Below are 21,298 nucleotides of genomic sequence, written 5' to 3' on the forward strand. Positions count from 1 at the left end.
ACTGCTGCAAAGTCAAAACATAAAAGAAATAAACTCAAAGAATCCAACTGCTTTATCTTTCTTTGTGAATTGTGCACCATTAAGGCGCTGCAGAAGGGAACATTTTTCCACTTTGTACCCAGTAAGAGCATCAACAGCACAGTTCATCTACAGCACAGACCTATTCTGCTCCAACAAAAGGCTTAACCCAAATTTAGAAGAGCACCTCTTACTTGCACCAGACATTTCTATTTCCCACACCATTTATTCTTATAGTCGTTCTGAGGCCAATTAGTACCAAATTATGGGAAGTTTCATGCTGCAGATTCACATCTAGAAGCAATTGAGCTGAGACTGCCCAAGATCATTTCCCTCAGGATATTTAACAGCCAAGAGAGAGAAGAGACCTTAATTTGGTGCTAATTGGCCTCAGAACAACCATAAGGATAGATGATGTGAGAAGCCGAAATGTCGCCCTGGTCCAACACAGGTATTTTTCGGAATTTAACTTGAGTTTCATGGTTGGTTCAGTGTGGATTTGAAGTGCTGGATTTGAACTCAGGGCCCCAAATCAAAATGACTGTGTAAAAATTAATGTTGAACGCTTCTGTAAAATCGGAACTTTATCCCTAATATTTATATTTGATAAAAGCAAAGATGTATACAAAATAACTGAAAAATTATTAATAAGTTTAAAACATAAGTAATTTACCTCCACAAGGATAGTATCCACGGATCTCACGTAACTAATCAAGTGTTCTCGGTTTCTGTTAGGAAAAAACATTTGCTATGAAAGTTGCTATAATGCGGAAATAAAAACAAATAAATCGTAACTGTTATTTCATTAGAGCAAAGCATTCATTTTGCTTGAAGAAAGCAATCCCTACCTTAAAACAACACTTCATTTGGCTGTCGTCGTCTCTTCCTGCTTAAACAGGAATGACACAGTGGTGACTGATACCTAAAAGTCATCAATTTTATTTTAGTGCAGGATCAGCTGACCTGCTTCCTGCTTGTGCCCAAGTGCAGTTATATCGTACTCCACAAGACGCAGATTACGATTTTATGGATCCCAAACACTGCATTATAACTGGGCTGTACTGTACACAGTCTCTACACTTCACAGACAATTCTGTGGAGTGCTTTGAGACATTTCAACATGATAAAATGCTGCATCAAATGTATGGATAATTTATTAGGAGTTTTAGAGGTGAAAAATGTAGTATATGATGCAATAATTAAAAAGTGTAATCCAAACCTGACTTTCATTAGACAAAATTGGAAATTAATATCCCACATCCCCAACTTCAGCACAATGGTTTAGTCCAAAGCCAATCAATTCTTCACGAGTCACCATTTTGTTATCACCACCTTTTAGTCACTCTACACATATTATCAGCCAAACTTAGATTGAATTATGCTGAAAGACTGTCAGGGTAGCAAATTGGAAATCCAGTCAGGGTTTCCAATCCGATCATTACACATTGAACCACTGTAAAATGTGACATCGAGGGAGACTTGGTTATGGTGCTCCTACAGTCAATGAGTCTGCCGAAATAGTATGTAAAACATACTTTAAGAAAGAATCCTCAAGTGGCCACTAAGGCCAGTACAGCTGGCAAATGTGGAGCCATCTCTCAAGCTGAAAATTGAAACAATATTGTTAGATTAAAAATTAGAAAATGGGATGGGAAAAACACAGGAAGGAAGATGTTCAATAGAGGATAAGAAATCGAGAGACTTTCTTTCATATAAAAAACTTTTTAAGATCTAGAAAACTATTCAGTGCAAAATGTGTTGCTTTTATCTCATAAAAGAGCATTTTTACAGATGTTCACATGTAGATAGATAAAGTGCAAAATACAGACCTTTGCTTCAACATATATATTTAAAAAAACAAGCATTTCTGGAAACCTTCAGAACAAAAAAATATTGACCCTGTAACTCTCAAAGGTAGTCTCTGCCATTTGCTTTTGAACTCTGGCCCCAATTATTTTCTACTAAAAATCTCTACTCTGAGAGCATGCATTGATCCTAAGCTGTTTTAAGTATGGTCCCAAAAGTCCTATGCTCACTTTGCTGCCATGCAGAGGGCATTTTCTGCATCCTGGATGCTCCTCTCAAGTTGACGCTTGTCCTTCTCCAGCTGGGTTAGGTGTTTGTTTAGCTGACGCAAAGATTGATCTTTTCTCCTTAGTTCCATTTTTGCCTCCGAGAGACTCTGAAACAAACAGAATATCCTCCAGTTCAGAATTTCAAATTGTGCCATTGGCAGAAATCTAACATAACTAACTTCAACCAGTAACTGGGAAAACAGTGATGTACAAATTCGCAAGCATCTTAATTTAAAATAGGTTGATGTAATCTAGTAGATGATTATATATGTAAGATAAATTACACCATTGGTATAGTCTTAATTTCAAACAAAGGAGTAATTAAAACATATGTAGTGACAAATGGTGGGACGCTGAATTCATCCCATTCGTGAATAAGGCTTTTATAACTCATGAGCTTTAACACTCAAGGGTAACACAGACTTTCTCATTCAGGAGATAAACTCTCATGGTTTCCTGCATGCATCGTTTTATTTATTCTTCAGTAGAAATTAACTCTCAGAAGCTAATAGCTTCAAGGAGAGCAGCAATCAGAATTCTCAACCACTGAAATCTGAATTATTCAAACCTGATCTTTAAACAAATGCCAGCAGATAAACGCGCATAGGCCACTCTGAGTCACAAGAGAAAGGGGATACATGGGGACAAGAAAAATATTTGGTATGAAAAACAAACAAAAACACCCAGAGAAATGCACATGGACAAAAATAAAGCTAGAAATATGGCCATTAGCTAAGAACATCACAGTACTCTGGTGTTATTAGCCCAGTATACCATCAACAAAAACACAAATGGGAAGGACAAGTTTGCAGGGCTATGGGGAGAAAGCAGGGAGTGAGATTGATTTGGATAGCTCTTTTCAAAGAGCCGTCACGGCAGAGATACGATGGGCCGAATGGCCTCCTTCTGTCCTGTATAATTCTATGGAATTGCATTTATATGGCATCTTTCACATTGGGAGGATGTGCCAAGGCACTGGATAGTCAAGGGTTTGAATTAAGCTGCAGGCAGGCCCAAGAGGGTTGAAGGTGAGAAGATGACCAAAGGCGTGGTCGAAGAGGAAGGTCTTGAGACAGGCTTTGAAGGATGCAAGCGAGGGGGCAAGGTGGAGGGGCTCCGGGATAGAGTTTCAGAGCGGTGGGTGCAGAAAGGCGAAAGGCCTAAACTCTGATGGTGGAGTGGGCCGGGCGGTGGACATGGAGCAGACCAAGTGGAGGGAGCGGTCAGGTTGGTAGGGTTTCAGGAGGTCATAAAGGCAGTGTGGAATAAGACCATGGAAGGCTGTGAAGATGCAGACAAGGATTTTAAATGCTCTGGGGGACAGGGAGCCAGTGAATCCGGGCGAGGATGGGGGTGGTCAGCCAACATGCTACAAACCAGAGTGCATAAAATGAGACTGCTTTATAACCTAGAGCACTTTATACAACAACAAAATTACATTTGTATAGCGCCTTTCACGTCGGGAGGATGTCCCAAGGCGCTGGACAGACAGAGTTTCGGACCCAAACTGGAGGTCGGGACCGGAGAGGGTAGAGGGTAGGGAGGGAAGCAGGGTGATCGAAAGCACGGTCGAAGAGACGGGTCTTGAAGGAGGCAAGGGAGGGGGCGAAGCGGAGGGACTGTGGGATGGTGTTGCAGAGGGTGGGGACAGAGTGGTAGAAGGTCTGCCTGACAATAGTGGGGCGAGCGAGGTGGGGGACTTTGAAGCCGGCTGAGCCTGCTGAGTGGAGGGAACGAACAGGATGGTAGGTGGTTAGGAGGTCACAGAGGTAGGGGGAGCAAGATCATGGAGGGCTTTGAAGGTGAGGACCAGGATTTGAACTGTATCCTCTGGGAGATGCGAAGCCAGTGGAGTCAGGCGAGGATGGGAATGATAGGATCACGGAGCTTGGTGTGGAAGAGGACACGGGCTGCAAAGTTCTGGATGATCTGCAGCCTATGGAGGTAGGAGTTGGGGAGGCTGACAAGCAAGGAGTTTGGATAGCCAAGCCTCGATGTAATGAAAGCATGCATGAGGGTCTCGACAAACTGCGGTGTGAGACAGTGGCGGAGCCGGGCGACGTTGCGGAGGTGAGGGAAAGCAGAGCGGGTCATGGCACAGATGTGGGGTAGAAAGGATAGTTGAGAGTCAAACAAGATGGCAAGGTTCTGGACTGGCTTAGCAAGGTAGAGTGTGCAACCATGGATGGTGATGCTGTCAGCGCCTGAGGTGAGGAGGCGCTAACGGGAGCTAATCAGGAGAGCCTCGGTCTTGTTGACGTGCATTACCCCCTCATTTCAAGCCTAGCCACTGATATCACTGAGCCCGGCTCCGCTTGTGTCTTGCGCGCAGGAAACAGGCCAGTGCTCAGCACCTCCTCATGGTGAAGCAGGTAGTCAATATGCACGATGATATATCCAAACCTGCACTATATTGAATAGATTGTATTCCCATTTTCCCCATGTCTCCTAGGGGAACATTTGTCGAGTTGGATTGAGTCCACATGTGCAAATTGATTCTGAGTGCTTTAAACTTCAGTGCCTTAATCTTACAATTACATCGGAAATATCAGGAGCACCACATAGAATAAGAAACTAGTGAAAATCCACCAAAATGTAAATTCTGAAAAATAGCCATAAATATTGCTTATTGAATCACACAAACTCAATGTGACATCTAAAGTGTGAGAAAATGGATGACGCTCAGTGCTTTTAATTTAATTGGTTCCAATGTGAAAGTTAATTTGTACACAAACCTGCAATAATTTATAATTATTGAAATGTAAACACATTTTAACCACCACTAAATGACAACCTGGTTTCCACTTAATAGGAAAAACTGAAACGGCTAAATTGATTTGGATAATTCAATTCAGCAAAAGTTACATTCTTTAAATTACCTACAATCAATTAAACACTGAACTTAAAATGCAAAGGGTAAAATTAATATTGTCTCTTAAGGGTAATCAACAGTTGTACATTTAAGAAAGAGCTTGATACTGTTAAGGGAAGAAGATAGGTTTGACAATCTGGATTGACATTCAATCAAATGTACTGAGATGCCTTCTTTATCCATCTCTCGCTTGTAATAATAATATAATAATCCTTGCATTTGATATTGCGCTTGTTCATGTCTTCTAGACTTCTCAAAGCGCTTGGACAGAATATACTGTAAAGTGAATTGGCTATATATTTGTGGGCGAAATGCGGCAGCCAATTGTGCACAGCAGTGTACCACAAACAGTCATGGATTGAAGTAACCAATTTATTATTGTTTTTTTTTCTTGAGGGATTATTATCAGGCGTGTGGAGTAAGGAAACTTGCCCAAGATTTTGCCCTGCTGGGAATCTAACCCAGGTCTCGCTTGCAAGGCGAGTGCTCTAACCACTGAGCTACAGGACTTGTAATTTAATGCTTTGAGATTCTCAAAATTTTGGATTATATACTCTGTGTAAGTAGTCATTCTTATTATTGGAAGGTAGATATATTTTTACTCTTCCCCTTTTGGAAAAGCTTTCCAGCCTTTATTATTCATCCCAACACATTAAAATGAACACTTACTATTCTAGTTTTCTACTCTATCTGGGGCTCCCCACCCACCTGCCTTTAAAAGTACAATACTGCATGTGAAACTCATCACATGAATGTAATAGAATCTGCCATGAGATGTTAAGCATGCAAACATTATCAACTGTCACTCAAGGTGACTAAGTCTGCACTGACAGTGGCAGGGAACAAGTAGCACTGTTTTCTTTCTTAAAAAAAAACTCTTTGGCGAATGGTACTACATTGATACAAAAGATAAATACTCGTTTTGCACACAAAAGATACAGTCAATTCACTTTACAGTATACTCTGTGAAGCGCTTTGAGACGTCTCAAAAGACGTGAATATGGTGCTATATCAAACCCAAGTATTATTATTATTATTGTCACCAGGACTGGAGAATCAGGGAGAGGAAACTAATCAGCTCCTCCTCCCTTCTCCTATACATATGTATAAATAGTCAGTTCTGATATCTTCAAATAAAAGAAGCACCAGTGGTAAATACCTCTGTTAACCCAGTTTTTTTAAGATCATCATTTTGAAAATCAAAAAACTGAGGTTGACTCGCAGCTCTTGCAAATATTTTTTTCGGAACAATCCCCAAACCATCCTTCCCCTCACTCAATAAGAAACAGATAAATTGGTCATCCATTTCATGTTTTTTTGTGGGTCGCTACTGTGTCTAAATTGCCTGCTATGTTCGCCTATAAATACACAATCACTTCACAGCAATTATTTGTGAAGCACTTTGAGACATTTTGATGTTATACGCACTATAGCAAAACACAAGGATTTTTATTGTTAAGCATTTTCAAAGTTCTTCCGATAGATGAGTGATTAATATTTTGTGGTGTGGTTCTAAACCACGCATATCAAGCAGAACGTATATCAATTCCTCATTTGTATTGAGGTAGCTGATCATAGTTGGAAAGACAGTGAGATTAGTTACCCTATATGAAGGACATTATTTCAAGTTCTTATTGTAAGAGGGCGAGGAGGGATGGCTCGATACTCAAAAAATAATTCCCTTCTGTAATGTGGAGATATTGGCTGTGCAGAGGCTCCATTGAAATATTCTGTGATTGAATAGCCAGCAAAGCTGACCTTCAAGTTAGAATGTAGATTGCCAATTCTAACAAGATACTAGAGAACTCCCAGTAAACAGGGATCCACACCCCTTTCAGGAGAAGATGAGAAATTGGGGGCAGAAATCAATAAAAAACTTTTACTATAGAATATCCTGAGAATAATTCTGATATTATTCTCCCACTAATAATTTAATACAATTTTTTTTTTCTTACTTGACCATGCATCAAAAAACTTGCTCTCAGTTTTTTTTATTCAGACAAGAAAGGCCCAAAGGCAACAGGTAAAGGAGGGAGCGGGTGGACATAGAACCGGCATTTTAGATTTTTGGTCACATAAACAAAAAAAATGAAAAAATTACCACCAAATAACCTACCCGATTGCTGGATTTGTTTATTCTACATACATCTCTCCTTCACCAAAGCTGCATAAATGAAATACAAATCTCAAGACTCAGAACAGCAAGACATGAAGAAGGGCTCAGGAGTGATCACTGGACCAATCAAAATGTTTTGAAGCTTGTTCAATGCAGCTTCTAATTTGACTGAGTGATACAAATAAGGAGTATTTGAAGAGTTTGAAAAAAGTTGAAAGGAAAACCCAAATACAAATACCCAAATCAGAGGGGAATTTCTCCCAGAGTCCTAACCAATAATCCCTAAATAAAACTGGATAATTTCCATAGCTGTTTCCTCACATCAACACAACAGCAAAAACAACTTGCATTTATATAGCGCCCTTCACGTGGGGTAGTAAACCGGAGCGCCTGACAGTGGAGGAGTCTGACACCGAAGCAGGGGGAGATGGAGGGGGAGGTGACCTTAAGCACGATCAAAAAGGATGGCCTATAGGTGGGATTTGAAAATGGGGAGGGAGGGGGCGAGGTGGAGGGATTGAGGGAGAGAGTTCTATAGTTTTGGGGCATAGTGTCTGAAGTCATGGCCACCGATGGTACAGCAGAGGGGTCGAGGGACAAACAGGAGGCAGGAGCCAGCAAAGCAGAGACAGTGGGTGGTGGTGTGGGGGCATAAGCAGATCGGTTAGGTAGGGAGGTGTGAGGGCATGAAGGGATTTGAAAACAAGTGAGAGGATCTTGAAATCAATCCATTCGGTAATTGGGAGCCAGTGAAGTCTGGCAAGGACTGGTGTGATGGAGGTACAGAGTTCTGTGCAGATGAGTATCCAGGACAACAGAGTTTTGAATTAATTGACTTTTGTGTATGGTTGAGCTGGGGAGACCAGCAAGGAGGGCATTGGAATAGGCCATGATAGTGTGAACGGCGGTTTCGGCTGGGTTGGTTGTGAGATATGCGCAGAGATGGGCAATGTGATGGATGTGGAAAAAAGCATTCCTGGTCAGCGAACGGATGTGTGGTAGAAATGAAAGATGGGCATCGAATCTGACGCCTAAGTTACTCACGGGTTCGGTGAGTCTGAGGGAGAGCCCAGGGAGGTTGAGGAGTTCAGACTCACATGAGAGATGACGTTGACGGGAGCCGAAGAAGTGCGGCTTCTGTCTTGCCGACACTGAACTGCAGGAAATTTGCGCTCATTCAGGCCTTGATGACCGTCAAACAAGCTGACAGGACTTCAGCGGACTGGGAGTTGCAGCTGGAGAAGTAGATTTGGGCATCACCTGCAGACATGTGGATGTTGACCCCATGTCTGCAGATAACATCGCTGAGAGGGAGCATGTAGCTAAGGAAAAGGAGGGGCCAAGGATGGAGATTTGGGGTTACCCACAGGTGATCGGGCGGGGGCAGGAGGAAAAAATATTTGCCGAGATTTATTGTTGAAGGTTTGTTAAGTAGGACTCAAACCATACGAGTGTGGTCCCACTAAGGTGGATAAGGGAGGAGAGGAGGTGGAAGATGGCGTGATCGACTGTATCGAACTTGCCGTAAAGGTCGAGGAGAACGAGGAGACAGAATGAGCCCTGGTCACAAAGAGAGAGAACATCATTTGTTACTTTCACGAGCACTTTCTGTGCTGTAGGCAGGGCGAAAACCGGATTGGAGAGGTTCGAGTAGGGAGTGGAGGGAGAGGTGTAAGCAAAGTTGATTTGCAGCAACATGTTCCAAAACTTCGGCCAGGAAGAGCAGGTTTGAGATGGGTCTGAAGTTTGTGAGGATGGAGGGATCAAGGGTAGTTTTTTTAAGAAAGTGGGCTCCCTAACTGAACCCACTATTCTTAAACTTTGCCAGTTGCCTGCCACTATCCGTATCATACCAAACGCTGCCGGAAGCCTCATTCATCCCTTTGACTTCTCTAATGCTCTCATCACAAATCTCCCAACTTCCACCATTCACAAGCTCCAATGCTCTAACTCATTCAAAACTCTGCTACCCACATCCTCACTGGCTCCAAACTCTGCATGCCCAACATCCCAGTCTTTACCAGGCTTCAATGGATTAATTTCAAGGTTCTCACACTCACGTATAAATCCCTGCATTACCCTAAATTAATAAGTGAAAGGTGTTATATAAATGTAAGATGTTATTGTGGGACTATGCAGTGGAAAAATTGGCTGCTGCAAAATAAATGCAGTCACTACAGTCTACAGCAAATCCTGTGGGCACGCTTTGAGATGTCTCAAAGTCACGATAAGGCACTCTATCAAATACAAGCATTACTATTAAAATTCAGGGATTATTATTATAATTTCCCTCTCTGCCTATTTAATGCAATTAGCATTATCCCATATGAATCTCTACCATCAGATTTGCAGTTGTGTTAATGTAATAGGCAGAATAGAATAGTGACAGTTTTTGGCTGGAAGTGAAATTTCCAATGGTTATAGCAGCCAAAAAATATTGCTGATTTAGCAAATTTTATAATCCCCTTGACCCTAGCTTCTCTTTGTTCCTGACTCTTTCACAGATCTCCATGACACCTTTCTTCTCCATTGCCAGTCAAACTAACACTGAAGGAAATGTTGATTGCTATTGTGGATAATGAACCCATTATAGCAGTACGACATCAATCAAATTCTTAGTTCTAATCCCTGCAATAGTAGAACAGAGCATTTGTAACAAAAACATATTGTAGCCAAAATGTAAGATTAGTCGCGGCAAAATTAAATGTGGAATTAATACCAGTTTAGCTCCAATTGTACTTCCATTTTCTCACCACAGGTGTAAGCATTAAGAAGGCAGGAAAACATATTGGACCCTTTGAACGTTTTTTTCCTCCAACAATTTTTTTTGTATATGTATGCCAAGTAATACAATAAAAATAACAGAGTATGAGAACACTGAAGAACAAGTAATTTATAGAGGAGTGAGGCACAGGTCAGAGTGGGAGAGAGAGAGAGAGAAAATCATTCTTACTTTATCTTCACCATACTCTGCTTTTTATGTTTATATTTGCTTATTCGTCAATTCCAACTGATCTACTACTAATAATAATCCTTAAATTTGGTATAGCATCTTTCATGCCAGAAAGACATCTCAAAACGCTTCACAGGATTTTATTGTAAATGTTTTGTGGGCAAATGATTGAACTGGCATGTCTTCAACAACATATGATAGCTAGGCCTACAAATTCATGCTTTGCACAAGATCAAATGTAGCAGGAGACAAACACTAATATTTTTACAATATTTATACCAAGAGTTGAAATAGATTTGGAACTAAACTAGATGCTCCTAAGTAAAATGGCTTTCTATTTGATCAGGAATTGCTGTATCCTATCCAGCATTATTATTTGAACAATACTGTAGCTGTGCTGGTGCAAAATGAACAAGGGCTCTCTCAATGCCACACACCAAAATCAACGGTCAGCTGTCTGCTGTATAAACTAAGATTGTAAAATACATACAAAAAGGAATACTTGTTAAACGTTTCAACAAACGTGCTAGAATTGGGTCATAGAAAGAGAACGAATTTGATTAATGTTTTATGGGATTTTTTACGAACATGTTAAAGCAGACTTTTGTTTGATTATTACCAGCTTGTTTCTTCTGTTGCTGGGTAAACATTGTAACTGAAGACTCTTTTAAAAAAAACTTCCAGTTAAAAGATTTATTATATTCACACTATTGTATAACCATAACTACTAAAATTGCATATTTAAATTAGTAAAATTAATTCTCATTCTCACTATTCTATTCCAGAAATTCTTTCTGCTCAACCTTCTCCAGCATGGTTTTCTGAGATGTGGAATACATTTACTTGTATTTTAAAAATTGGCAGGCTACAAAAATGCCTGCGTTTTTAATACAGTATAGACGTGCTGCTTGCGGTTTCTGGTTTTCAGGCAACAGACTGGTTTCATTAATCATTGGGTTAATACTGGAGACAATGTTATAAAATAATGTGTGTCAAGATGGAGAGGAAAGCTATTTGAGAGTTCAGAGACCCCAAAGCTAGGAGTCAAAGAGTTCTTTGGAGATGCTCTTGCTGCACACTTTCTGTTAAACATCACAGATTCTATTTCCAGGACTATTTATGTGTTTCATATCCATGTTCAACTGCTCAAATATTTGGTATTAATTTTTCTAACTGTTGAATTTTTTTTAAAACTCGACTCTTTCTTGGCAAGAATTCAGTGGATTGGCTCAAAGAATGTTTGAATGTCTGGTTTGGCCCTTTACAAAATATATTTCCCCACTCCAGGAGGTAGGTAAATGTAAAACATGGTTAATGACCTATAAACATAGAAACAGAAGTAGGCCATTCAACCCTTCAAATCTGTTCCACCATTCTTTAAGATCATGACTGATCTGTACCTCAACTCCAATTGCCCGCCCTTGCCCCATATCCCTTGATACCCTGACCAAGCAAACATCTATCTACCTCCGTCTTGAAAATGTGAATGGATCCAGCATCCATAACCTTTAGGGGGAGAGAGTTCCAGATTTCCACTACCCTTTGGGAGAAAAACTGCCTCCTAATTTCACTCCTAAATGGCCTAGCTCTAATTTTAAGATTATGCCCCATTGTTCTGGATTACCCCACCAAAGGAAATAGTTCCTCTGTATCTACCCTATCAAATCCCTTTATTATTTTGAAAACCTCAATCAGATAACCCATCAACCATCTAAACTCAAGGGAATTGAAACCCTGTTTATGCAACCTGTCCTCATAATTTAACCCTTTAAGACCTGGTATAATTCTGGTGAATCTGCTGTCGCCATTTTCAGTGTTGCTCTGAATTTTGTCCCAATGTCAGACATTTCTGCAGATAGATTTGCAACAGTAAACAATTCCAAAAGCAAGAAGAACTTCCTGTGCTATTTGTGACAGCTCTGGATAATCGGATGCCATTTTTGGACGAAAAATGCCCAAATTATCCAAAGGTAACAAATTGGAATATGTTGTGCCAAAAAACAATGAATAGTGTTTAACAAGCCAGGCTTTCTCAAACTGGTTTCAATATCAGTTTTGTCAGCAGAAAAAGTATTGAGCATTTGTGACTGAGACCTAGATGGTAACATTTCAGTCATATTTCTGACAAGGAAGCAGGCTTGGAGTTGAGAATAAACAGATGACTGACTGTAAATCGTTTCCTGACTTTATGCAACCCAAGTCTTCAATTTTCTCTGGTTGTATCATACAAGACAACATATTTATTCTATTTTTTATGACAGCAGAATTCTACTCTGTTCAGTAGGAAGTTAAACATACAATGGCACAATTTGAAAAGAGAAGGAAGTCTTCTGCCACCCAATATTCTGTCCAACAATCCTACAGATAAAATTGGTCATTCATCTCATGGCTGTTTGTGGGACATTGTTGTGCACAAATTGATTGTCACATTGACCTACAAACTACACTTTACAGTAAATTCTCTGAAGGATTTTCAGACATCTTCATAATGTGAAAAAAGCTATATCAAATGCAAAGATTGTTAAGTAAACTCCAAAATGGATCCAGTGATGAATTATCCAATATGACTAGTCAGCCATTGGTCCTCACCTAATTCTCCCAGGTCTCTTGCTGCCGCGCTCTCCCTCTCTCTCTTTCGCTCTCTCGCTCAGCCAGCAACTGCTCACCCCAGACACCGCATCTGAGCATGCGCGCCCAACCTTCCCTAACCGCCCAACCAGGGAGTGAGGCCACAGCACTGCCCTCCAATAGAACAGAGGCCTCTGCCATGTAAGAGGTCTTCTTATAGAACAAGTTATCTGATCAATTTTACATTGCAAGTAGTTTCAAGAATTTCTAAAATTCGACAAATTACACATTAAGCGGAGTGACGAGTAAAGTTTTGTGCCTCATTAATAATAATCCTTGTATGTGATGAAGTGCTTCACAAAATATACTGAAAAGTGAATTGACTGAATATTTTGTGGGTAAAATGCGGCAACCAATTGCGCACAGCAGTGTCCCACAAACAGTCATGGATTGAGTGACCAATTTATTATTATTTTTTTTGAAGGAATTATTACCCCAGAAAAGTGATCCACCAATCGACTAACAACTGGGTTCCTACATACTGTTAGGATACCAGAAGTGTGTGGAGTAAGCAAACATGCCCAATGTTTCACCCCATGGAATCGAACCCAGGTCCTATTGCTAACAAGGCGAGTGCTCTAACCACTAAGATACAGGACTCCACAGGACTTCCCATATAAACTATTAACAGTTTATATGGGAAGTAATCAGGATATTGACAAAATGATGACTTAAGTGACAGTGATGAGTTAAGCCAGGTTAAGCCAGGTTGAGTTATCAAGAGTTCACGTATTTTATTTTTCTGTGGAAGGAAAAAAAAGAGTCCGAAAGGTTAAAATTACTGCACTAACTGAATAACATTTTGGTTAACCTCTGCTGGGGAAGGGGATGAGTTGGACAGAGTTTGCTTTTGTCTTATTCATGATAAATGAGTCCAGATTTACTATTTGTTGATGGAGAATGTTTTGAATGATTGATATTTAAAAAAAAGTGTTCACGATAGAATTTGAATGAAAAAAAATCCAGTGTTGTTGAGGAAAATGAATTGACCTTTCCAAATTGGGAATGGAGAAGCAATCGTGTCCCGTATTAGGTATATCCAAATAGGTTTTTATTTGGCATCAACTCTTTAAAAGAGATCTGTACAGTTCTATACAAGTGTTCAAGCAGATGTTCCTCACCCTTCCTCACTTCCAATTAGGACATTACTCATTATCTGAATAAGACCACATCATGGTACTATCCAAAGCAAATACTGAAAGTACTTTCTGAAGTTATGGCCAAAGTCCTTTAATAGCTGCCAGAGGAGAAACAAATCAATGAAGGATTTAACTTTGGAGAATCTACTGGCATTAAAATTTCAACTTTTGCGGAAGACTGATGAAAACAAGAATTGGAGCTACAAATAAAACTAACCACTGGTTGACAGGTTGAACAGACTGAATTTTTCCTACCGGGGAGCCAAAGTGACACACTTCTGCAGACAATGAGACAAAATGAAGCAAGGACTGTGCATATGGGTTGCATACTCCCCTAGAGTGGGGCAACATCGTAACTTATCATTGAATCATCGTAACATTTATTTTGGTCAGCTGGGTGTCTGACACACAAGGAAACCCATTGCCATCCTTAAGACTATCCAAACAAAGCTAAGAATTCCATGCATCCCACCTACAGATGGAAATTCCAGAGAGTTTGTTGGAACGTTGACTACAATAAATTATGAAAAGGAAACAAAAACAAAATCTCATAAATAATATAACACATTATAATAAGCCTTGCATTTGATATAGCACATTATCGCGTCTGCAAGACATCTCAAAGCGCTTCACTGTATATACTGTAAAGTGAATTGACTGTATATTTTGTCAGTGAAACATGGCAGCCAATTGTGCACAGAAGTGTCCCACAAACAGTGGTGGATTGAAGTGACAAATTTATAATTTTTTTTCAAAGGAATTATTACCCCCGGAAAAGTAATCCACCAATCAACTGACAACCGGGTACCTACTTACTGCTAGGTGAACAGATATGTGGAGTAAGGAAACTTGCCCAACTTTTCGCCCTGCTGGGAATCAAACCCACGTATCTCGCTTGCGAGGCGAGCGCTCTAACCACTGAACTACAGCCAATTGGAAAGATCGTGGCGACAGAGGTTTATAATCTAAAAGTTCCTTTTACATGGGCAATAAAAAATTGAGAATGTAAAGCATAAAAATCTTCCTACCAAAAAGGGCAAGGTGTTTTGACATCTTTCATACCAGGCATATATTTACATAATACTTACTCATTAATCAACTGCATTTTTTTTTACCCCCTACTGTTGATATTATGCACAAAAACTTTCCAGTGACTGATAACATGTTTTTACAAAACTGACAGTAATGTTGAAAGACTTCCTCCACTGACTAAGCTACATCATATGCTTTACACAGGCCTAATTAAACCCCTTGATAAATTCTGAAATTCTCAACCTTGCAACTGAAAGTTGCTGGCTACCTTTGTGTAATACAAACAACAATGATAAGTCATTGAATACCCATTAATTTCCAACAAGCGTGAGTTCATGGTCCTCCTTGAGCATGTGATGGCCTGATATCCGGCAAGCAGTGCAGGAGAGAATAGGATAAATCAAGTTTAATAACTCTGCTCCTAATTGTTCCACCAATGCTCAACTCTAATTACTCAGAGAACTCTCTCGACTGTCACCTGATATTAAGTTGTTGGAAGCTGAGCGAGGAGCAGCAAGATAATCAATAAACATTTAGTGAAGATCCTGCTATGTAGTGGGAACCTGCAGCACCCAAAGCCCTTCTGTTCATGATAAAGCCTAAGGGATAGCTAGACTGATTGCAAAGCAATAATCCAAAGCACTGTTTTAAGGTTCTGAGACCTTCAGGCGATTGTAAGTTAGAAAGAAAAAGGTGAGCATGGTCATCCTAATTACAGCCTACTTTCATACACTTCACACATTAGCAAAGACAGGCCAATTAGGTAGAGAAAAAGATAAGGAAAGTTTTATTTGTATACTAATTAAACCCCAATGAAATTAAACTAAAAACATACAGCTCGGCAATTGTGTGTCTGAGAGAGGTCAATAAGGCAACACTTATCTGAATTGCACACACCACAGCTTAATCTGAGGCACAGCACATACCAAGCATCAAGAGTCATAAAAAATGATGTAAGTTAATCGCACAAGTCGATAATGCTACGTTTTCTTCTGCTTTATTGCAGTATTAGAAGCACAAAGAAAACTTCAAACTGAACAAGTTTAATTTTTTAATTTAACTTTAGCTGACAAAATGGGTTCTTCTAAACAGTCATTTCAAACATATTTCAGAACACTCCCATTAATAATGCAAATTCAAAGCAATCTTTTACACAACACTGCCAATATAAAAACAAATTTAATTGAAATAAAATGCCCATGTGTTGAAATTCATGCAAAATATATATTTTATATACACTATATAGGTGAGTGTGGGCATGACCATGTGTGTATAATAGCTCTCAAAATTACTGTTTTGTGAAAGTTTTATTTTTCTGTTAACCATTTTAACCATTTAAATTATACAGTCCACTAACCACTTATTCTCTATTTAGTCGCTCAATTACTTTTGTATTAAGGTCATAGGCCGCAATCTATTCATTTGACCGTAGAAAGGTTTTGTATGATCAACATAAAAAANTTGCCCTTTTGAAATATTATTTTAAAATTATGGAGATGGAGGAATAAAGGGGGAATTCTTTGGTCAAGATGAAACTGGGCATCATCTTTGATAGAAAAATTGAGTTGGGGCAAAAAGGCAAGCTCAGTAAAGCTCAGTAAAGCTATTGATAATCAGTAACTTGATATTGTTTACTTTATGAGCAGCAACAAATGAAATAGACAATACAATCTTTCAAGTTGCTTGTTTGAAAGATGGTTGAGAAGAAGCAAATTAAAATTTCAGAAAAAAAATTTAGAATTTAAATTCCAATTGGGAACCAATGGTTTAACACTATTCATAAATCTGAAGATAAAAGATGCTCTCCCACCAAACTGATAGATTACGGAAGACTTCAATTGCTACTCAATGCCACTGACCAAAATGAAATTAGATTTTGATCAAACATTTAACCAAACATTTGTAAAGGATTATTACCCCTGGAAAGTGATCCACCAATCGACAAACAAATGGGTTCCTACTTTTCCTACTTACTGCTAGGTAAACAGAGGCGTGTGTGTATCGCGTGTCTGTGGAGTATACCTTAAACTTCCTTCTCTTTTCGAATTGTGCAATGGGATCTTTTAACATATGGCTAAATACGCAGATTGGACCTCGATTTAACATTTCATCCAAAGGATGGAACCTCTAACAAAACAGCACATGCCCAGCACTGCATTGAAGTGTCAGCTTACACTATGTAAATTCAAAATCCAGACTAGGGCTTAAATTTACAACCTTCTGACTCAGAAGCAAGACTGCTATCAACCGAGCCAGATTGATGCAAGGATTTGCAGGTAAATTAGAAATGAAAAGAACCAAGACTTTTTTTTAGATGAACAGCACTGCACAAACTGTTTCTATTTTGTAGCCTAGGGTGAATTATTAGATGATTCACAGGAAGACAATAGCATATTCAAGAAGTAGGTAATCAGTGGAAACTGGTTATTACCCAACACTTAGGACTTAGGACAGGATGTCTTTCTAGGGGGCGGAGGGGAGAGAAGGAGAATCCTCTTCCCCCTTCTTTTCTCTAATTTTCTATACCCTGTGGGAATGGGGAGGAAAGATTGAACATACAGGGGAACAAACCATCCAGTCTGGAAAAACTACTATGTTACTTTACTATTTTGATATCACATTGGTGCAATGGAATTATTTTCATTTCCACTGATATCTTTCATCCCAAGTGTTTTAAAACTTATTACAGTATCAAATCTTTGGAGTGTTACACTGCCTCTAATGACTAATTTTTTTTGTCAAAGTATTGATTCGCAAAATAATAAAGATTTTCATCCACAAATACAATGGCTGGGTTAAAAAAAAGTAAAACTTTAATTCACTGAAAGTACTATTGAACCTGTGCAACATTAGAAAATAAGCCCTGCATATGATCTTTAAATTGCCTACAAACCTTCTTATAATTGTATCAGACATAAAATAAATTGGGAACCTTTAAAACAGTACAAGTTATTCTATCAATATTTATGGTTTCAAAAGCTTAGTTCCATTACAGTATCTATTAATAGGATACGCTCTTACATCTGTCTGTATCCATGTACAATGCATTTCTAAACTGATCAAGATAAGAAATGTTGTAATGGAACACTTTTCCACTTTTGTCACCCTTTACTGCTATCAAGTTATATACTGCAATATCAGATAGAGTGAAACTTGTAGGGGTTGAAGAAACATTAAGATTCTGCACAGGCGTCATGAGCTGGAATGAGAAGCCTGAATAAGATAAGAGTCAGAGCCAGAGGTTGGCCAAATTCATTTCACGTAGGAACTTAATTGATAGCGAGCAGATTTTCATATCATTACTCAAGGATGGATCTGAGAAGTTCCTGATCTGAGAAGTAACAGAACTGTGTGATAATTCCATGAGCTAACAAGTCTCATACTTTTATTTTATAGGATATATTTATCAGTGTTCAAAACAATCAGCTGTACTTTACAAATCACTGCTTCGGTTAAGTGCACACACTTCAACATTACTAAATAGTCTCTTATTGGATTGTCATTCTGAAGTACAGATTTCAGGCTATAACATGGTTCTAATATCTCAGAGGCTGCATTTTTAGCGAATAAAATGGCCGACACTGACATCACTTCTCATGATTTGCACGCTATATACACGAAGCAACGCTGATATCATTTCCTACAACCTGAAGACCTGAAAGTCTGCCATTTCTTGGTGCAGGAAGCCAGGTATACAACAAATTTACATTTATGCCTTTCATGTCAGAAAGATGTCTCAAGGCACTGGACAGTCCAGGGTTTGCTACCCGAGCTAGGAGTGAGAACGGGGTTGGGCCAGGGGAAGATGAACGAAGACACGGTCAAAATAAAAGATCTTGAGGCGAACCTGGAAGGAGTCGAGAGGAGGGGTTTGAGGGTTAGCATGAGACAACAAAACACTAGTGCTACTTGACTATTTTATTACAGAAAAATAAAGGTCAATCATATGAGTTTAAAATCAGTTATTTTTGTAATGAATTTTTGCAATACTGCTTCATTAGTTCAGCCAAACAAAAAATGGACATGAATAAGAATATTACATTATTATCCATGATAATTGCTATTTTTGATGCTTTTGCTTTAGGTTTGAAGGGTTAATAAACAGAAACTCTCTGTGGGGTTAAAGGGAGACTATTTTTGGACTTCTTGTGCTCCGAGTGGATCGATGGGTAGAGTGGATCGATGGGTAGAGTGGATCGATGGGTAGAGTGGATCGATGGGTAGAGTGGATCGATGGGTAGAGTGGATCGATGGGTAGAGTATTACTACGATTACTGGGGGAAATTCTAATTTATGGATTCTATTTTTGAATATTCTATGATTCTGTTCTATAAACGGCAACTTGTGTGAGGTGCCAGATCCTGGAAAACTATGCATCAATATTAGTTGCTTCCTTTATGAGAGAGGACAGAAGGAAATAAAACTACACACATTTTTGATTGAGTTATTTGGTAACTGTATGCTTTCAACACACCAACAGCATGTAATAACAAATTACAGGCGACAGACAGATCAATTTTATGTTTTCTAAAAGTCATCATAGATATAAACGACTACAAAGGAAAACAGCCTTGGAAAACAGTGAAAAGATAATGCTTGTACATGCTTGTTGAGAAAATCAAAGAAGGCACCCCACAAAGCACGGATAAAACTCAAAATTATCTCACGCGAGAGGATGATTGCATGGAGCTCTTCTTCAAAAGTAAGATGATGATTACATTTCACAGTGCTCTGTAGGATGTCCCAATGTCTTTTTTCCTCTATCTTTCTCTGACAAAGTTCAAGATTAAGCAGAGCCATTGTTATGGCTAATGTAAACGATTTTTTTTAAGACCACAATATACAGGGTAAAAGAGCATCATTAGGTAAATTTATTTGAAGAGTACCCATGAATTAACCAAGACAAAATAAATGGATCAGAATTAGTTGTGAACTAATGCAACTTATTGTCAGATTATGATGAGACACAAATCACTCTTGCCAATGTGGTCAGGTGCCTACCTTTATTGCCTCAGAAAGGGTCTGATCCTTTTCTGCCTCTTCACTGGAATGCAGCTCAAGTCGTAAGCCCAGCTCCTGCATCTGATGAGCTTGTTCATTTAACAGCATTTGGGCTTGCTGTTCTCTGTGCAATGCATTATTCAGCTCTTCACATATACTCCCAAACCTTTCAAATGGAACCATCTTCTGGGTCTACCAATTACAAAAAGATTTATGAAATATGCGATTGTAAGTTATCATTAAGTTATGCAGCATCACAAAAATACTTCATTAAACTATTTGAACTATAGTAACTATGAATACTGGTGTGCAAGCCTAGCTCAATTGCTTGCACTTTCGCCTCTGAGTTAGAAGTTTGTGAGCACAAGCCCCACATCAGGACCCATTTAGTTTATGCTGACATTTCAATGCAGTACTTGGGGTGTGCTGCAGTGTTGGAGGAGCCATCCTTCACATGAGAATTTAAATTAAGGTCCCGTTTGCCTGTTCAGGTGGCTGTTAAATATCTCATGGCACTATTCAAAAAGTTAAGGGAATTTATCCCGGTATCCTGGTCAATAATTCTCCAAATAAAATTGGTGATTCACTTCATGGCTGTTCATGGAACATTGCTGTACCCGATTTGACTTTCACATTAGCCCACAAAATACAAAGTCATCACGTTTTACAGTACATCTGTGAAGTGCATGGAGACATCTCAACAACATGATAAGGCACTATATCAAATGCATGGATTATGTTATTACATAAAATAATATTGTGCAGTATTTTATTGCTGATTTTTGAGGGGAGCCCCAGCTCTCGTATCTCAATTTAACTTAATCAATAAGGTGTTCTCTAAACAATATTATTATTGAGGTCGGTTTGATCTAACATTGTTTCAAATACAGAGTGTAATATTGTGTCTGATTATTTTAAGAATAGAAATTCTGTAGATATAACAAGGAAAAGTGTCAATGAATGGCTTGTGTCCTTTATAACTGGGCCTGTGAATAAGCATCATCGCAAACAATTTCAACACAGCTTTAAACAATAGTGGCCTGTCAAACAAAAGCCCTGAGTGGAGAATGAAGCTGGCCAAAACCTTCAAGTTAGGACATACCAATTGGAAAACCAGAACTCTATTGGAACATCTTGACTAATATTTCCAGTTAAAATTTATAGATGCTACAGATTTTATATTGGTAATCTGGAGCTCCAAAGTACTTATTAGAATATTTATGGCTATATAGTGGTGCAGCCTGAAAAATAAACACAACCAGTTTTGATTGCTTTGGGAATGATGTTTGTTCTCCCTCCCTTTCTTGGGTATTATATGAGAGAGAGTGCAGCCAGAGCCAGGACTCTACTTCATTGCATATTTAATGGGTTATAAGAAATTTCCTAATACAAAATGCTATCCCAGAGAGCAAATTATGTGATAGAGAAATATTTATCACCAAAATTAATGTAGACCAGCATGGT

The 21,298-nt window shown here is 39.0% G+C and overlaps 1 protein-coding gene across 1 annotated transcript in view; it reads right to left on the minus strand.

Annotated features, from left to right (window-relative positions):
* LOC103178075 (coiled-coil domain-containing protein 171) overlaps positions 1 to 21,298 on the minus strand; it is a 151,852-nt gene that overhangs the window by 43,731 nt on the left and 86,823 nt on the right. Inside the window, exons 20-22 of the mRNA XM_007892585.2 lie at positions 19,835 to 20,026; positions 2,055 to 2,200; positions 692 to 746 (exon numbers count right to left, since the gene is read on the minus strand). Coding sequence (XP_007890776.2) covers positions 692 to 746; positions 2,055 to 2,200; positions 19,835 to 20,026 — 393 coding nt within the window. The remainder of the gene's footprint in view (positions 1 to 691; positions 747 to 2,054; positions 2,201 to 19,834; positions 20,027 to 21,298) is intronic.

The sequence above is a fragment of the Callorhinchus milii genome, unplaced genomic scaffold (assembly GCF_018977255.1).
Source record: "Callorhinchus milii isolate IMCB2004 unplaced genomic scaffold, IMCB_Cmil_1.0 Scaffold1, whole genome shotgun sequence".
Classification (NCBI taxonomy): domain Eukaryota; kingdom Metazoa; phylum Chordata; class Chondrichthyes; order Chimaeriformes; family Callorhinchidae; genus Callorhinchus; species Callorhinchus milii.